At 46.4% G+C, this 19,850-nt stretch overlaps 1 protein-coding gene across 1 annotated transcript in view; it reads left to right on the plus strand.

Annotated features, from left to right (window-relative positions):
* The first annotated feature begins 755 nt into the window (after positions 1–755).
* Positions 756–19,850, plus strand: part of DZIP1L (DAZ interacting zinc finger protein 1 like) — a 34,554-nt gene continuing 15,459 nt past the window's right edge. The window contains exons 1-8 of the mRNA XM_080934552.1: positions 756–793; positions 6,405–6,980; positions 8,576–8,660; positions 10,510–10,628; positions 11,286–11,447; positions 16,057–16,185; positions 17,955–18,017; positions 19,071–19,211. Coding sequence (XP_080790678.1) covers positions 6,480–6,980; positions 8,576–8,660; positions 10,510–10,628; positions 11,286–11,447; positions 16,057–16,185; positions 17,955–18,017; positions 19,071–19,211 — 1,200 coding nt within the window. The 5' untranslated portion in view covers positions 756–793; positions 6,405–6,479. The remainder of the gene's footprint in view (positions 794–6,404; positions 6,981–8,575; positions 8,661–10,509; positions 10,629–11,285; positions 11,448–16,056; positions 16,186–17,954; positions 18,018–19,070; positions 19,212–19,850) is intronic.

The following is a 19,850-nucleotide window of genomic DNA, read 5'->3' on the forward strand; positions in this document are numbered from 1 at the left end:
GTGTGGAGAGCATGTTTGCAAACTGTGGGAAGGTTTCCTTGGCAGCCCTGACAATTAGCTCTAATGACAAGCCTGGAGTTCCCCAGGGCAGGTACCGTGGAGGTAGCTTGGAAGCCAAGGCAAGCTTGTAAATGATTGCCCACGGTCTGCCCCTTAGAAGCCTGGCACCTTCCAAACTTTCCTTAGTTTCATTTTTGAGGAAGAAAAAGAGGCAGGAAGATGTGGAGATGCCATTTAAACGAGAGGAAAAAAAATACCTCCCCCTCCCAAGACGTTTGGACAATACTCTCTTTGGCAGAATTCAGGTGAACAGAACAGCCAGGCAGCTTCCAGGATTTGTTTCCCTTTGAAACCTGTGACTTGGGAAGTGGTAACCACTGTGGAATTGCTGCAGGGGGAAAGGAACAGTTCTCACGAGCTTGCTCACTAGCACAAAGTTCCATTTGAATCCATAGGATGGGAGTTTCCTGGATCCCATTAAAACCTGTCGAGGCAGGAAACGCAGCCTCAGCTTTCCTAACGATGGTGAATCATCTCTACCTTGTGTTCTAGTCCTACACGTGGGAAAACACTCTGCTGTAACGCAGTCTGGAGAAGGCTTGCATTCCCGCCCTGGGGTGTGTGGTTTCTTGGTAACCAGCAACGTGCTCACGGGGCTTTGTCTCCTGCTTATCCTTACCAGAAGCCAGCTTTGTAGCCGAGATACATTGAGGATTTACCGTCTCCAGCACTGACCCTGTCATGATTTGCTGTGAACCCCGGCAGCCTTTCCATTCTGAGGGAGACATCTCAGGTACTGTATTTACACAATGAAACAACCTGTTGCCATTCGTATGCCTCCACTGCCATTGTCGGGATTTGTGGAGTCAGAAGTAGCACCTTTAAAGTCTAGTGCTGTATCCGGCATGTAGGCGCTTGATAAATGTCAGTGGCTCTATCAGATAACCATGTATGGGAAATTCCCACTCTTCTAGTCTACCCTTTGAAGCCACAAGCCCCAGCCTTCTAAAGAACCACAGAAGATAGGAGTGATGTTCTTGGGAGTAAAACCTCAGGAACTGAGAACTCTACTTCAGGGTTGGAGAGATGGCTCAGCCGTTAAGAGCACTGGCTGTTCTTCCAGAGGTCCTGAGTTCAAATCCCAGCAACCACATGGTGGCTCACAACCATCTGTAATGAGATCTGATGCCCTCTTCTGGTGTGTCTGAAGACAGTTATAGTGTACTTATATATAATAAATAAATAAATAAACACACACACACACACACACACACACACACACATATATACAGAGAGAGAGAGAGAACTCTATTCAGAGCCCTTCAAAGCCTTATGTAAGTGGAGTGAGGTTTCCCTCACAGTGTTTATGATATTCGAGGGTGTGAAAAAGAAAGGCTTGCAGACACCAGGAGAGGAACCTGTGAGGTGCCAGATCTTGACAGCCACGCTGGCAGAGCACATTACTCTGACCCCACTCACGAGAGCCAGTGGGGTTAATCTGTGGGTGCATCATGTCAGACATGTCTCTGGGACTACATTTCACTGTAGTGAGTCCAAATGGCCTGCTGATTCTAACTCTTGGTGGTCCTAGCCTCATTTCCCCAGAACTCTAGGAACACAGAATTTGAGGCAGATGGTCTGAGATTTTGACAGTTTTATGAGTTTAATAGTCACCAGGAAATAGGGGAGAGACTGAGATGTGATAGACAGGAATAAGGCTATGTGCAGCCCCTGACAACCTCAGACATAGGGGAGGAAGGACATAGCCATGTCTTGGTGTGGACCCACCTCCCTGGGTCCCACTGTGGTGCTTACCACTCTCTAGGGTAAGTTCTGCATCTTCTGTCTTCTCAGAGAATGAACTTTGGAGCAGACACTGTTAGGCGATTGTGAGAGAGCCATTCCTTCCTGGTTCATTTCCCCAGCTTCTTTATGGGTGCAGTGGGTTGCTGTGAGGAGTGAATGGGGCACCATGTGTAAAACCTTAGAACTGCATATGGAGATCAGCATGTTGGGTTTTTTTTCCCCTTCATTTTCTCTTCCTCCTTTCCTCCTTGCTTGCCATTCCTTCATAATGGCAGGAGCCATCTTGTGGGATTCCCATCTGTACTGAATGCTGGCCGTGGTGCCTGGCTCTTTGCCAAGGCTTAGGAATCATTTGCTGATGTGGACCAGAGTGCTCTGTGCCAGGAAATTTGGACTCTGGTGACAGTCAAGAGGAACAGAGCTCTGAGGCTTGTGTCCATCTTGCGTGGGAACAGAAGGAAACACCAGGGGGTCGTCTATACTGAGGGCAGCAGAAACAGTGGCTGACAGTGTAAGACTGAGGAGGTGTGTTGCTTGGGTTTGAATCCAGCTTCTGGACCTTGGGCAAACATCTTTTTTTTTTTTTTTCTTTCTCTGTGACTCAGAACGTGATGGCAGCTCTTTAGAAAGTGTTCTTTTAAAATACATTTTTTATTTTATGTGTATGTATGCGTGTGCACCACATTACTGCCTGTTGAGGTCAGAAGAGGGCTTCAGATTTGGAGCTGGAGTTATAGACAGTTGTGAGTGCTGGGTGCTGGGACTCGAACCTGGGTCCTCGGTAAGAGCAGCCGACAGTCCTCTTTAACTGCTGAGCCATCCCTCTAGCCCCTGGGAATTGTTTTGAGAAACACTCTCCCCATTGCCATAATCCTCAGCACTACTGCAGAGGGTGTTTTCTTCCACTCCTCTCTGCCTTGGTGTTTGTTGGTGTGTGTGTGCACGTACTCGCGTGCATGCGTGGGTTGTAGAGGAGGGAGCATGGCATGCATGTGGGGGTCAGAGGAAGACTTCATGGAGTCAGTTCTCTCCTCCCACCCTTTCTGGGGGTCCCATCATGGTCATCACAATTATGTGGTACATACTTTCCCTGATAAGTGATCTTGTGTGTTCTCTACCTTGGTTATTTGGGACAGGATCTCTTGCTGAACCCAGAACTTACTAACTGGCTAGATTGGCTGCCCACTGCATTTCAGGGATCTGCCTGTGTTTGTCTTCTACCTACTGCTAGGGTTACATGCAGGTACCACTGTGCTTGGCTTTTACGTGGGTTCTAGGGATTGCAAGTGCAGGCCTTTATTCATCTAGGGGTAGGCACCTTACCAACTGTACTGCCTTCCAGCCCTGGTTCTGGGTTCTAACCCATTCTTGATGATGCTACTGCTGCTGTCCAAGGACGTGGAGAACTCTGAGAATCATGGCTCTCCTGAGGCCTAGACAGAAAGGCAGAGAATCAGTCTGTCGTCAAGCATGTGCTGAGGTTTCTGTCCTACCTGACATTTCATGTATTTAATGCTACTTTCTAGGCACTGTTGGAAGTTAGGTTTGAAATACAAACAGTTTTGGAGAGTTGGGTCCACAAGTCTCAAGACGCAGAAAGAACCTGAGCAAAGAAATTTGGGGGTAGCCAAGGCTTAGTCAAGAGCAGGCCCAGAATAGCTGAAGCAGTGGGTACATGAGCTCATCCTCAGGAGATTACAGTGAGAAGTGGTCCATAGGTGAACAGTAGATGAAGGCAGGGGGTACCCAAACCTCTGCCTTAAAGGAAAGGCAAAAGAATAGTTCTTTTTTCTTTTGCTGAATGAGAAGGTTGGCAAGAGCAACCAGAGGTAGGGGGAGAGTGGAGCGAACTGGTGGTGGAGATCTGTGGACTTGTTAGAGAGAGAACTCTTAGCACACACTGGAGGGAGGCCAAAGCTTAAATAGTTAAGAGGTTCTCAGGCCCATGAAGGCAGGAAGTGGGTGTCCTATTACCCTTGTACGCAGCATGCCTGGTTACCTGCTGTTGTCAGAGGCAAGGCTTGTTGTGAGCAACTGTCTCTGAGGCTCTGGTGGTGAGGCTGCAACCTGGAGTTAAGCATGGTGAGCGCCGTGTCAGCCAGCTCCTGTTCCGTTGGCTATCTGACACGCTGAACGGGGTAGAGATGTACTTGTCTTCTGGTGACCGTAGGGCAGGCTTGCGCTCAGCGGTGTTGTTTTGGGAGGAGTGTCTGAGAAAGGAAGGAGAGGGATAGAAACTGAAAAGCTAGGCTCAGAGCAGCCTGTGGCCATTCTAAGGAGCATCCAAAGAGGTCTGCAGTCGGTACTGTGGTAGAAGGAGCCACACTGGACTCCAAAGCGGGGAGGAGAGATGTGGTTAATACATCACACGGTACCCATAATACTAACAGCTGGGCTACGTCCAAACAGGTATACAGTAAAAAGGGAGACTTTATGAATGAATTAGAGGCTTAAGGGAAAGGGAGAGAGCCTCTGGTCAAAGCAAGTCTTCCAAGAGGAGAGCCTTACCACAGCTGAATAGTTCAGGTCTACAAACTTTGGAGGCAGGTGCAGTTCAGCTCTGCTCTCCCTAGTTGGGGAAGACCATACTCCCCATCCAGATTCCAGTTTGGTTTGTGGAACTGGGATAACAGTACCCTATCTGTTTGTGAACCCATATTTGAAGATTGCCTGCAGCAATCCAGGGTTACCTCTGAGCCCCTCTCCTGCCCCCAGCTCCTTCTCATAGTCTCTGGGAAGCAGGTAGAGCTGGCCTGGCCATTTTCCAGAGGGAGGCAATTCAAAGGGGACAGGCTCTTTCCCTTTTCCCTCCTCTGCCCACCTAGACCCCACTGTTTCTTCAAGGCTTTTTTCTTTCATGAGGTCTGTGGTCTTTTTATGTTGTTTCTTTCCTCATTGTAACAAATAGCTGTGGAGCGTCTTTTTTGGCTGATGATTGAAAGAAGTATAGTCCATTATGGTGGGGGACTTGGCAGTAGGGGTGTGAGGTAGCTAACCACTGCTTCCACAGTCAATATGCAAGAGAATTCTGCCCTACTCAGTCTGGGAATCCAGGCCATGGGATGGACCCACATCTGGGCATGGCTTTCTTCCTGAGATAATTCTTTCTGGAAACACCCTCAGAGATAAACTGAGAGGTGTGTCTCCTAGGTGACTCCAATCCCAGTCAAGTTGACTAGGAAGATAAACTAAGACACTTTTCTTCTCTGCCTTTGGATTGAATTTAAATGACGGGACCACACAGGCTGGGAAGAGTTTGATAAATGAGAAAGTGTGCACTTTTCTCATCTTAGACTCTCAGTCTGCAAGGGCAAAGACTATTCTTGGAGGAACGCTGCTTCCTGGCTCGCCCAGTTTGTTTTCTTATATGTCCAGAAGTCATACCGCCCATAGTAGGTGGGACCTTCCATGTCAACCATCAATAAGAAAATGCCCTACAGGCTTGCCTTCAGCCTGATCTTAGGAGACATTTTCTTAATTGTGTTTCCTTACTCTCAGATGATTCTAGCTTGTGGCAAATGACAAAAAGCTATTAAGCATATTGACCAAGAGTACAGGAGATAGAATCTGAGTCTTTTGGCAGCAGCAGCAACAACAACAACAAACCAAAGCTCTGTTCTCCAGCTCAGTGGAGCCCAACCTTCCTAATGCTGCAACCCCTTAATACAGTTCCTCATTTGTGGTGACCCCCAACCATAAAGTTATTTCATTGCTATTTCATAACTATAACTGTGCTACACTAAATATAAATATCTGATATTCAGGATAGCTGATATATGATCCTTAAAGGGGTTACGACCAACAGGTTGAGGACTACTGCTCTAACCTATTAATGGGCTTGGAGTGAAGCTCCCCATTAGAGCATTTGCCTAGCATGCATAAGGCCCTGTGTGTTATCCACAATGCAGGGGAAAACAAAACAACAGATAAACAAACAGGTTCATCACAGACAGAGTACAATTTATGCAGAGACATAGCAGCTTCCTTAACCCCCTCTTGGCTGGGCTGGACATTGTCTTAGTACCATCTATCAGAAATAACTTAGTCACATGATCATACTTTACTGCAGTGGATGCTGGGAAATGTAGTCCACACATGTTCTACTAGAATGGTGGTATACCAGAAGGCACTGCTTTGGTCACTGGTGGCTCTGCCATTCCTGGAGAGTTGTTGAACTTTATCCCAAGTAACTATAGGGCTGCACAAAATCCTCTCATACATTTGTCAGAATTTTTTTGCCAGGCACTGCCTTAGCTGCTCGGTAGGGGAGTTCCCGAGGGCCCACCACATACAGTTATTAGACTGTGTGTCATGGGCCCCTTCCTCACCACAGTTCTTCCAAGTGGACTCTTTCCTGCTCCCCCATGTACTCGGAATTTTTAAGAGGAAGAGGTTTGTTCAAGGCAGAAGATTTGGATACGTTTCTGTACAACGGAAGGCTCACTTTTCCTCCCCACTGTAGCCATGTTGACACAGTCGGCACATTGTACCGAGTGCTTCTGCAGACACCTCACTGTGCCCTCCTTTAAGGTTTTGCTGAGCGGGCATATGGAGGGCACAGCCATTTGAATTTTGTCTCTGGCTCTCCCATTTTCCAGGTCTTCTTTCAGCTCCTTGGCCAGTGGCCTTGGTGGCATTCTACTCCTGTGGTCAGCCCAGAGCCTCTCCCGCCCATGCAGTTCCCAGCAGCCACCGCTGACGGCCTCAGTGGCCCGCTGTCCGGGGCCTACACACTTCCCGCCTTCAAGTTCCAGCCTCGCCGAGAGAGCATAGACTGGAGACGCATCAGTGCTGTGGACGTGGACCGTGTGGCCCGGGAACTGGACGTGGCCACTCTGCAGGAGAACATTGCCGGCGTCACCTTCTGTAACCTGGACCGTGAGGTCTGCAACCACTGTCGGCAGCCTGTGGACCCGGTGCTGCTCAAGGTGCTGCGCCTGGCACAGCTCATCATTGAATACCTGCTGCACTGCCAGGACTGTCTGAGTGCCAGTGTGGCGCAGCTGGAGGCACGGCTGCAGGCTAGCCTGGGCCAGCAGCAGCGTGGCCAGCAGGAGCTGGGTCGCCAGGCCGATGAGCTCAAGGGCGTTCGGGAGGAGAGCAGGCGGAGGCGAAAGATGATCAGCACCCTGCAGCAGCTGCTTCTGCAGACCAGCGCGCACAGCTACCACACGGTGAGGGTTCTTTGCCGAGGGGAGCCTGGGCTGTACACCTTAGGCACCGGGGCAGCTGTGTGCTACAGCCTTGGACCACAAAACTGCTGGAGGCCCTTCTCATCAGTTGGGGGCAGAATTGAAAGATGATATTCTGAGAGTCTGGGGATACTTATTGGGTTCTGTGCCGTGTAAGCATAGAATGGGTGTGTGAGTGGAGCATATAGGGTGTGTACACAAGTATTGGTGTTCGTGGAGAGGATGGGTGTGGAGTGTGTTAAATGTGTATATACACATGCTTGAAGGGTCTACGGTATCTGTGTCTTCTATAATTGCTTGTGCTGACTTGCTGCAGCGGGCCCAGCTAAGAAGTGTAACAGAAAGATACGTTTATAGTGTGTGTCTTTGGGGTGGGTGAGGGATGTGTATGTCCATCTGCACTTATAAAGACTGTATGTAGTGGTGTATCTGTAAATGGATGAAGGATATGCAGTGTATGTTCCTGAGGATGTCTGTATGGAAGGTATGCGTGTTTGTGCATGTATAAGGATGGAGAGTTTGTAGGTGTGTAGAGGGAGCTGTGTAAAGGCGTGTGTGTGGAGGCAGGTGGATGTGGACTAAGTGTGCGGTGAGGGATACGGAGGCAGGCTCACTTTAGAAAACCCACTTCATAGTTCAGACGTAGTTTGTGACTCCACTGCGCCAGAAAAGGAGGCCGAGACATCTCCCCGGGCAGGCTCTAGAATGTAGTTATGACGCATGCTCGTTCAGACTTCCGGGGGATTCCTAGTTTGTAAAATGACTTGTACAGTATCCCCTGTTCCACCAGCTTATATCCCTCTCCCAGCTAGAGGGTTAATTCTGTCACATTAAGTCTCCAGGGGGCAGTCTGTCAGTGCAGGCGGAACCTGTTGTGACTGTCCTGCAACCGATGGCAAAGTTCATATGGAAGCCGACTGTAAGCAACCCAGGACTACATGGAATGCTAGTTACCAGTGACCCAACTCTTTACCTCTTGCTTTGCCAGTCTTATTATGTGTCTCATGGCCTACGACGGTTGCCTGAGTCCATCCTTCAAGTCCACTAACACTGAGCTGCATCCCTCGACAGCTTTCTTTTTTTAAAGACAGAATCTCATGAGATAGCCCTGACTGGCCTGGAACTTGTTATGTATATCATACTGGCCTTAAACTCACAGCGATCTGCCTGTCTCCGCCTCCTAAGTACTCCAATTAAAGGTATGTGTCCCACTAGGACTTAAAAAAATGTCACCTTCTAGAAATGTACCATCTCTGCTTAGAGATAGTGACTAGAACTTAGTGACATGGTTATATTCCGTTGTAATAGGGGCTGGGACACATGGTAGTCATTTTTATTGGCCTCATATCCTACTAAAAATCAGGATTCCTATTTTCTTTCCCTTCCGACTTCACCATTCTTTCTTTATGTGGTGCTGGGAATTGAACCTAGGATCTCATACACTCCCAACCCTTCAATTTCTTTTTATTTCTGAGGCAGCCCATGGACCCTGTGGAGGCAGAGTTTCACTACAGGAAGTTTCCATGCTGTCTAGGGGGATCTAATCCAGCCCTTCCAATTGCTTCCCTTCTGTGTAGTGCCATTTGTGTGACAAGACGTTCATGAATGCCACCTTTCTCCGGGGCCACATCCAGCGCAGGCATGCAGGCGTGGCAGAAGTCGGTGAGTCCAGGCATCATCGGGGAACTGCTGGGCTAGGAATTGGTGAGTGGGGCCCATGCACACGAACCTGCTCTTAGAGCCTCTTGGAGATCCCACATGGAGCCCTGTGCAGTCTTGTCTGTGTAGGGGACAAGGGACATCAGACAGGTAGGTTTAGTTGTAGCTTTGTTCCTCTCTATGAACAGTGGTCAGCACTTTGCCCCTGACCTTTCGTACCCTTCACTGTGTGTGGAGCAGGGAGTGACTCAGAAGGGCCTTTAGCCTCCCAGCCTCATCTGCTGCAATCTGAGGCTGGCTCTATAAATGGGGCAAATGAGCAGTCGGACCAGTTCTTTGGCTGTTCTGTGTACTGGAGCTTATCAAGAGTTAATCACTTTATTTAATTTCACCATTTCAGATTCCAAAATGAGTAACACGGCTTTGTGCTGCCCCTATAAAGTTTTATGTACTTTTTGAGTATCTGTACAGATACTCAATAAGCACATAATGTAAATATAAAATCTTTATCAAGGGAAACATTCTTATTTCCCATCATTGTAATCCTCTTAGATTTTTTTTTAACAGTTGAGAATGTAGCTTAGCAATATAGGACTTGCTTTTATGCAATGTAGTTCTCAGGTTCAGTCCTTAGATAGACAGACAGACCAACAGACACATACACACAGCTTAAAGCAGTATTATTTAACTGTGTACTTATTATATATCTCTTCATAGTTCTGTATTGGGGATTTGTAAGGAAAATAGTCTTGAATATTGGTTTCTTATTTTCCTGTAAAACTATGTCTTTTATATAGAAACTTAACTATGGGGCTGGGGAGATGGCTCAGTGGTTAAGAACACTGACTGTGCTTCCAGAGGTCCTGAGTTCAAATCCCAGCAACCACATGGTGGCTCACAACCATCTGTAATGAGATCTGATGCCCTCTTCTGGTGTGTCTGAAGACAGCTACAGTGTACTCATATAATAATAAATAAATATTAAAAAAAAGAAACTTAACTATGTAATTATATATAGAAAAGGGAAAGTTAGAAACAATGGATATTACCACAGCAGCTATTATTTTGATGTTTTTCTTTATAAGCATATAAAAACACTTGAGTATACCACAGTTTCTGTTTTTGGTTTTTTTTGAGTTAGTCTTGAACTTGCTTAGTGTAGCTGAGGCTGTCTGCCTCCGTTTCTTGACTTCTTGGGTACTGGGATTGTACATGTATTGCTATTATGTCTGGTTTAGGGAGTAGTGGGGTTCAAAAGCAGGGCTTTGTGCATACCAGGCACTGCCAGCCCTAAACCTTTTTTGAAAACATGATCTTTAATGACTGGACAGAATTTCCTGATGTAACCGCCAGTTTCTTTCGCATCATTGTACAGAATCTCTGGGTAACTCAAAAACTATGTAGCATGGGATGGATTAACATTCTCTTATGTAAATCTTTGTGCGTTTCTTTTAGTGTTTTAATAGAAGAGGGAAATGTGTTCTTTTTTATTTTACAATTTATTTTTATTTATGCATATGTTTCTGTGTATATATATGTTCTCTCTCTCTCTCTCTCTCTCTCTCTCTGTGTGTGTGTGTATACTACAGTGTGTGTGTGTGTGTGTGTGTGTGTGTGTGTGTGTGTATACTACAGAAGCCACAAGAGGCTGTCAAATCCCCTATGGCTGGAGTTATAGGCAGTTGTGAGCCACACAACATGGATGTTGGGAACCGGACTCAATTTCTCTGGAAGAGCAGCAAGTGGTCTTTATCACTGATCCATTGCCCCAGCACTGGAGAAATGTGTTCTTAAGGCAAGTTTTGCTGCATTAGTGCTAATGACCCTTCACCCATCCTTGTGTCGACCCCAGGAAAGCAGAAGCAGGAGCAGCCCCTGGGGGAGGTGCTGGAGGAACTTCGGGCCAAGCTCAAGTGGACTCAAGGGGAGCTGGAAGCCCAGAGGGAGGCTGAACGGCAGCGGCAGGTCCAGGTACGCACCCAGGGAAAAGGCTTAGGTTTAGGGTGGTGTGTCCAACCATGTACTAGACTCCCATAGGGCTCAAATTTATCTGGTTTCCCTGAGCCGGAAGTCAGAGAGAGAAGGCCACCTTCTCTGATGTGGAACATGATTTGATTTGTCTGGAAGGGACGGTCACACTATTTTGCCAGACCTGTGTGGCCAAAAGTGCAGCAGAGAGTCATGGTCTCCTGCGTAGTGATGCTGAAGGCGTCTGACCTTGAACATAAAGTTTTGGGCCACACTGTTACTTGGCTCTCTGAGACAAAGACTGGGTCTGGCTTTGAAAGCTCCAGAATTCTAGGCTAGAGGATGTGTGCTATAAATATAAAATATAAATAAATTTACAGAATAAAAATGCTAGCTTTATTCTTCCCTCCCACCCCCTCCATGTAGTCAATCGTCCCTTCTTGCCTTAGCAGGCATTTATTGGGGACTGAAAAGAAAGGGAAAATGAGTCTTATCCTCAAGGGAGTCTACAGTTTAGATAAGTCGTGTCTAGCAGTGGACCACTCAGGTTTAGACTGCATAGTGTTAGCATGTGTTGGAGGCCTTAGCTGGTACTCAGCAAACGTTTGCTATAACTTGGAAGTGATGATTGTACTGCTTTTGATTTTTTTTTTTTGGTAGGAATTAGAGATGACTCGTCAGAGGGAAATAGAAGCTAAGAAAAAGTTCGATGAATGGAAAGAAAAGGAACGGAGCAAGCTTTATGGGGAAATAGACAAGCTGAAACAGCTGTTTTGGGATGAATTTAAGACTGTTGCCAACCAGAACTCTACATTAGAGGAGGTACCTGATACAAAAGGCTTTTCAAAATTATTTTGTTGCAGACCTACTTGTTCTTAAAAGTTAATTTTGTGTGTGCACATGCATGTGTGTGTGTGTTTTGTGTGTGTTTGTACATGTGTGTGTGTGTAAATAGGCTTGCCCATGCACGTGTATGTAGAAACCAGATGAACATAAGATGTCTTCTACCATCTTTCTGTATCTTAGTTCTATATTAGACTTACTTTTATTTGAGTGTGTATGTGTGTATGTGTGTGTGTGTATTCATGGATATATGTGGGTGCCCGCTGAAGTCAGAAAGGGCCATCAGATTCCTTGGAACTGGAGTTACTCGCTATTGTGAGCTGTCTCGTGTAGTAGGTGCTGGGAACTGAACTTGGTTCCTCTGTGATAGCAGTAAGTGCTCTTACCAGCTGAGCCATCTTTCCAGACCTCCCACCTTAGGTTGGTTATTTATTTAATTGTTTATTTATTGGTTTTTGGAGATAGGATTTTCTATGTAGCCCTGGGTGTCCTGGAACTCAGTATGTAGACCATGCTGGCCATCAAGAGATCCTCCTTCCTCCGCCTCCCGAGTGTTGGGATTAAACATATTTACCACCACACTCGAATCCCCCACCTTAGTTTTGGAGACAGGGATTCTTACTGAATAGGGAGTACTAGGGGGTATCCCATTTTGACTTGAGTGGCTGGCCAGTCAGCCCTTAGGATCATCTTGTCTCCAGCTTTACAGGTGTGCACTATTGTGCCTAGCTTTTAGACAGGTGTTCATGACTTGAACCCAGGATCTTTTCTATTTCTTTCTTTCTTCCTTTCTTTTTTGAGACAGGGTTTTACTACGTAGCTCTCACTATCTTGGAACTCACTATAAACAAGGCTTGCATCTGCCTGCCAGGTGGTGGATTAACATATGTACTGCTGTACCTGGCTGACTCAGAGCCTTACATTTGTACGGCAAGTACGTTGCCCACTGAGACCTCCTCCCACCCTCAGAATTCATTATTCAGTTCTCCCTGGTTTGTTTTACTTGTGTTGTCGTTGGGGCTGACACAGTATAAGGTTGGACAACAGAGGCCCGAGCCCAGGGAAACCCACACTGCTCTGGCACATACTTGCTGTGTGATCTTGGGTGAGTTAGTTTATATCTCTGTGTCTTAGGTTTGTGTGTGTGTGTGTGTGTGTGTGTGTGTGTGTGTGTATGATAGATTAGTAACAATCTTAAATTATCACATATGTAGTACATAACACTATCTGCCATTTAATTAGAACTCTTTAGAAAACTAACCTTATTTTTTCCAAGTCTTCTCATCAGTGGCAAGAAATGTGGTAGAACATAAATGATGCATTTTTTGATTTATATCTGGTGAATTCTGGCTATATATCAGATACTCTGGTGGGGTCTATGGTAGTTGCAAATCATAGGTAACATTTACTGGATGTACTTACATTTCCTTGCTTCTGTGCAGAGCATTTTTTGTTTTTCAGACAGGATCTCTGTCACCTGGCTGGCCCAGAACTTGTTTTGTAAACTAGGCTGGCCTCAAACTCACAGCGATCTTCTTGCCTTTGCTTTGTGAATGCTTAGATTATAGTATGCACCATTATACTTAGCCACAAAAACTTACCACATTGTCTTAGTTAGGGTTTTACTGCTGTGAAGAGATACCATGACCAAGGCAACTCTCAAAGGACAACATTTAATTGGGGCTGGCTTACAGGTTGGGAGATTCAGTCCATTATCATCAAGGCGGGAACATGGCAGCATCTAGGCAGGCATGGTGCAGGAGGAGCTGAGAGTAGAATACTGTTTTCCAGGCAGCTAGAATGAGGGTATTAAAGCCCACACGCATAGTGACACACCTACTCCAAAGTGACTACACCTACTCTAACAGGGCCACACCTTCTAACATTGCCATTCCCTGAGCAGAGCATGTACAAACTATCACAACCATCAAACTTTTTATGCAGTCGAGACAGGCCTTGAACTTTCAGTCAGCCTGCCTCGGCTTCACAGAGCATGAGATTACAGGCACATGCCACTTTGCCTGGCTAAGTTCCATTTAGATGTGTATGTGCGTGTGTGTTTGTGCATGCGTACGAACATGCGCTTTGTTTTAAGAATGTATATTACATTCCTTTTTACAGGTGAAATAAAGACCATGTAATTTGTACAAGTTCACACAGCTAGTAAGAGATGGAGGTGAGGTTTGAGGTAGCTTTTAAAATTCCAAGGTCTGTTTTCTGCTGACTGCATTATCAATGCTAATATGGGGAGAGCTTTAACAAGTTACTGCTGAGTCATAGTGTTTCATATATGCACAGATGAAAAACCATTTTAAAATGTATCTATCTCTGATTGGTCCTCCTCACTTCAAGAGAATCTTGTTTTGAAAGTGAATTGTCAACAGTTTTTCTCACCACCATCCCATGTTTTGCCTGAAGATAGATACACACAGGCAAGTGTTCCTAGGGGGATTGTCATAGGGTAAGCCTGGGACCTGGGGTGGAAACGCAGAGAGAGTGTGGTAGGATGGAAAGGAGAGCTTGTTCTTTCTATCTCTGTCTGTTTCTCTGCCTGTCTCTGTCTCTCTTTGTCTCTCTCTCTGTATGGCTCTGTCTTTGTCTATCTCTGTCTCTGTCTCTCTGTATGTCTGTGTCTCTGTATGTCTTTGTCTCTCTGTCTCTGAGTATCTCTCTCTCTCTTTCTCTCTCTCTGTTTCTGTTTCTCTCTCTCCTTGCTTTTTCCATAATTATTCAAGCCCTCCCACCACGGTGCTCTCTACTGGGTTAGTGTGATGGTTTGCATATGCTTGGCCCTAGTGAGTGGCACTATTAGAAGGTGTGGCCTTGTTGGAGGAAGTGTGTCACTCAGGGGCTGGGCTTGAAGACACTCCTCCTAGCTGCCTGAGGTTGCTCAGTCTGTTCCTGGCTTTCTTTGGATAAAGATGTATAACTCTCAGCTCTTCCTGCACCTTGCCTGCCTGGATGCTGCCATGCTCTTGTCTTGATGATAATGGACTGAACCTCTGAACCTGTAAGCCAGCCTCAATCAAATGTTGTGATTTATAAGACTTGCCTTAGTCATGGTGTCTGTTCACAGCAATAAAACCCTAACTAAGACAGTTAGGGACGCTCTGTGGAAGGCAAGCTGACACTCCGTGGCGTGGCCCTCCGCTCTCACCAGCAGACTGATAGCTACTGTTCCTGATTTTAAATGTCCCGACTCTACACTTCACAACATGTTGCTTGTTGAGTAAGCATCTGAGTACTGTTGATTTGAAGCAGACGCCATTGCTCAGAAACCACCTTGACAAGGGCCAACAGGTGACTGTGGGTTAGAAAATCGTGAGTTTCGGAGAATGAGGGCGCATTCCGTTTCTAGCTCCCATTCCAACTCACCCCGTCCTGTCCTTCCCATACTGGAACAGCATTGGACTGTAATTATTTGTTTATCTGCCTGTAAGATTCATCCTGCTGCCTTCTATGTCTCCTGACTCCTTTCAACCTTTGATTACGTTATTAAAATTGAGGAAGCAGCTTGGATACAAGACTCTATCATTCAATCACGATTTTGTCAACTCATTCTTTTTTAAATTCATGGGGGAGTGTAAAGATTCTATTTAGAATGATTGGAAAGTCCTGTGAGAGAGTCTTCAAAACCAGAGGCAACATCCTGATGTAAAGAGAACCACCAAGCCCCCTGTATTTTGAGAGTATTTTTTTCTTACAGCTTGCCTGGTACAGAGGTCTGAGCACTTTGCAGAGAGAATGTCAGGATATATGGATTAGATGCAGCCACTAGAGGATCTGCTAATAGGAAGAACAGGCCATGGGGGTCTGTAGTACAAAGAGCCAGATGGGTAGTGTGCTATATATAGCAACAATGGAGGGGACACATCAGAAACCCCAATATCCAGGCCTCTTAACACATTTGCCAGCAAAAATGCTCTGGTTGGGAAATGATTAGCATCTGGTCCTCTTATTGCTTAAGCAGTGGCTGCGAAAAGTTTGAAGGTTCTCAGAGGTGCACTAAGGTGGATCAGCTTCGTGTCGGGATAGACATGGGCTTTGTTAGTATGACATGGACCGGTAGGAAGGAATTCTGTCCTTGATCCAGTCTTCTCTGGTTACAGTGCTTGCTCAAGGATTATTATCTGTAAGTGACATGGCTCTCTCTCAACACTGCACAGAAATAGCTGTTTCTGTGTGTGTGTTGGGGGGGAGGGTGGGGGAGCAGGAATCCTCAGGGAATTCTTTGGATTGTCAGAGTAAGGGATTCTCACCTGGGCCCTAAGTGTGGGTCTTTTCAGCTTATTCCAGACTTGGGAAGAAACTGGCCAGCACTTGGGCAAGTTCAGGGTTTGGGCACATTAGAGTTTCACTGGAATTGAAATAACTCATTTTTACTGTATAGGGGCTGAGCCCAGGAGACCCCTCAGGAAGGGACTGCTGATTTGTGTGGATGTTGCAGGCACTTAGTGGTAGTGAGGGCAAACTGGGGAGGCTCTTGACTGTGGTGAGTTCCACTCTTCTGGTTCTGTATTGGGGTAAGGTATAAAGCCAACGTCAGGTATAGGACTTCATTTAATAAAACAATTCTTGGCTTTTTCAGAAGCTGAAGGCACTGCAGTCCTACAGTGTGACTGAGTCTCACCTTGGTTCTCTGCGGGATGAAGAGGCAGAGGAGAGACTCAAGCATGCGCAGGAGCTCCAGGCCCTTCGAGAGCAGATGGAAGTTCAGGTGAGTTGATGACTGCTCCGTGCCCTTCGGTTCAGAACAAGGCAAGAGTCTAGCTGTCCCCGTGGAGAGTTCTGTTTTGTCGTGTGGATTTGGCAAGGTTGAGAAACATCAAAGCTCCGAACTTTTAGGCCTTGTTCAGTACGAAAGCAGAGCATACGCTTCTCAGGCCAGGCTGGGGATGGGTTTAATCCTAATATTTACCTGATATGTATAAATACACGCAAACGTTGGTGTGTCTTTTTTGACATTTTTGTCTCCAACATTTCGTCCTAACACAATTGAAAAGGAATTCAGAAAGAACAACTGTGCCTTGAGATATTTACAGATCTGTGATGTGGTTAGGAAGTGCTTAGCTATCAGCTCAGAGCTAAGATACCACCTGCCAGTTTCTGTGGTAAAAGTTTCTTCGGGACATTACCATGAAGTCACTGGACAGAGCTGGGGAGATTTGTATTCCGTCTACTCTGGCCACCACTGGGAGAAGCTTACTTAAGTCCAGGCAGAGGAAGTGGATGTCACTTTTAAGGTCACAACAGGGACAGTCAGCACTGCAGCCTGAGGGTGAGCCAGCATCTGTGCTCTTGACGGGTGGTGGAGAAAGAGCTGGTGTGTCTGAGAAGGACCCGAACGTAGAACTCGTGACCTTCGTCCAGCTTTTGGCTTTCAAATGCTCCAGTTATAGCCATGAGCCACTGCACTGGGCGTTTTTGTTTCTGTATCTATTATGGCTGTTTTCTTTACTCAGTTTTGATTCTGTGTAACATGTGGAACTTTGTTTTTTAGACTTTAAAAAAAAAAAGATTTTATTTATCTATTTTATGTGTATGAGTACACCATAGCTGTCATCAGACATTCAGACACACCAGAAGAGGGCATCAGATCCCATTACAGATGGTTCTCAGCCACCATGTGGTTGCTGGGAATTGAACTCAGGACCTCCGGAAGAGCAGTCAATGCTCTTAACCACTGAGCCATCTCTCCAGCCAAACTTGTGGAAATTAATCTAGCCGTCTGTCATTATAGTTGCGTGTGGCTGGTTTCCCTCAAGTCTCCTATTGGCATTTCAACTCTGCTTCATTGTCGTCTGGCCGCGAAAAAAAAAAAAACAGTTTCTGTGGTAATAGTTACTAAGCAGTCAGCCTTTTTAAAAGAGGCATTTTCCATTTTATTTATGTGTATGTATGTGTCTCTGTGTATGCATGCATGGGTGGGAGTGTCTGCAGAGGCTAGAAGAAGGTGTTGGGGGTCTTCTTCTGGAGCTGAAGTTACAGGCAATTTGCAAGCCACCTGATATAGGTGCTAGGAACTGAACTCAGGTCCTCGGTGTGAGCAGCAAGCTCGCTTAATTTCCAGACACTTATCTGTCTCTTCTTGATGGTTGTACCCACTGTGAGATTTAAAAGGAAAATATTCCTTTGTTTTCTTTGAATAATTCTATGGCCTTGTTTATTATTCTTTCTACTTTTTGATTTTTATGTGTAATTATCTGCCCTGTCTATAGTTGGTTTGGAGTTGAAACAGGCATTTTTAAAAAATTTTCTTTCTGTTCCGTTAGCCATTTGTTCAAACACCAGTAGTCAATAATCCATGCCCCCATTCTCTCTCACGCTGTTTCCATTCCCCCCACCCCCATGGCTCAGGTCCTCTGTTCTGTTCCATTAATCTTTCTGTCTGACCAGCAGCCAGTACGTTTTACTTTCCATAGTTTTATAATTTATATTTATTACTACCTAGAGGGCTCCGTTTGACAAGCTTCTATTCTTTTTCAGAAAACAGAGTGGAAGAGGAAAATGAAGGCCCTGCACGAGGAGCGGGCAGCTGAGAGGAGACAGGTAGCTCTTGTTCGGCAGTGAGAGTTTGGTTTCCCATGACCTCCCCCTATTCAGCATCTCCCCCCAGCCCCCCATCCCATTCTCTACCTAGAATTAGCTCTCAGGTGTTTCATTGCAGATACTGTTCAGGGCTGTCAATTTGCTTTAATATACAAATGGGGTCATCTGCCTATCCCACAGATGCCTTAGCCTGCTGCAGCCCCTCCCCCTCCCCACCAGCCATGTTCTGAATCTTTTGCATCCTGCACCAAGTAGTACCTGCTTCAGGCCTCCTTGTGCTGTAAGCCTCAGATGAGTTATCAGTCCTATTATGTGTGGATTTTTTGAAAGCCTCCACAGCCAGGGAGAACCAGGATAACCAGACCTCAGTGTTATTTCAGAGGGCGTCTAGTGAAGGGCTCACACACTGAGGTCCTGAACACAGCGAGCAGCGGATGTCAGGACAAAGAGCATGCTTCTGTGTAGACGCCCATGGGAAGGAGGCACATTAGGGAGGTCCTTGGTTAACTTCCTCAGGTTCTGCTGGCCTGTGGCCCAGAAGATGCCATGTCACATGGCAGACAGAGCTTGGCCCATGGGACACTTCCTCCCATTGCATTGTAGGGATACCCAGTCCCCATGTGATGGTTTTATTTTATTTATATTCTCTGGAGTATTTTTATGCAAGTGGCCACACTTTGCTTTTGCTCTTACACCAGAGATGGCAACACATTTTTTTTTTTCTTCACTTAGTTTTTATCTGAAGATGAATTTGATGATTTTTTTGAGTGGTTGTCTTTTACCTGAATGTCCTCAGTGGGTGACTACATCTGACAGGACCTTCATCCATGATCTTGAGAGCCTGCATTCCATCTTCTCTTCTTCTCATTTCTTCTCCAGTGCAGCTCAGAAACACACCCAAGCTAAAAGGCAGGCACCTGCCGAGTTTAAAGATCTGGTCCTGCGGCAGGAGAGGCCCATCAGGAGCATTTGGCTGCAGGGACCACTCCTCTCACTTGGGTCCTTGGGTCCCTAACAGACATCTTACTGACCAACCTTCTCATGCCCCCCCAGATGCAGGAGGAGAATGAGAGGCTCCATGTCACCCTGTCTCAGGATCAGAAGAAAGCAGCTGCCCAGTCTCAACGCCATATCCGCGCCCTCCGGGCCCAGCTTCAAGAACAAGCCAGGCTTATTGAGTCCCAGGAGGAGACGGTAGGTCCATCCTTTCCCTAGTCGGGGCTCACAACTGCCCGGCATCTTCTCTGGGAGGATGGCTCCGGCTCCTTCTGAGCTCATACAGTTGGTGTCATTAGGCCCCTGAAGGGGAGATAAGAGAAGCAGGAAGTGAAAGGCTGTAGCCACCTTCCTCCGGACTGGATAGCAGATTTTCCACGTGGGCAGTGGCAAATCGCTCATTCTACCACCAGAGACCACACAAGACGCCTGGCCCCAGGCTGGCAGTTTGTGTGTCACCTCATTTAAACCTCAAACTGCCCTTCAAGATAGGCGCTGCTTTCTCCTCACCTTTGTTTAGTACAGTGGTTCCCGACCTTCCTAATGCTGCGACCCTTCCGTACAGTCCCTCACGTTGTGGTGACCCCCCAACCATAAAAAATGTACCTTGTTCCTATTTCATAACTGCCGTTCGGCTACTGTTATGAATTGTAACATAAATATCTGATATGCAGGATATAGGATGAGTGATCTTTTTCCCCCCCATAGGGGTTGTGACCTGCAGGTTGACAGTCATTGATGAAACAGGTTCGTGTAAGTGACGTGACCCTGGACTCTGGCGAGTTCCCGCTCCATAAGGGAACAGTTTCTGAGGAGGGTTTCCAATAAGCCAGTGAG

Source organism: Micromys minutus (genome assembly GCF_963924665.1).
Source record: "Micromys minutus genome assembly, chromosome: 21".
NCBI lineage: Eukaryota > Metazoa > Chordata > Mammalia > Rodentia > Muridae > Micromys > Micromys minutus.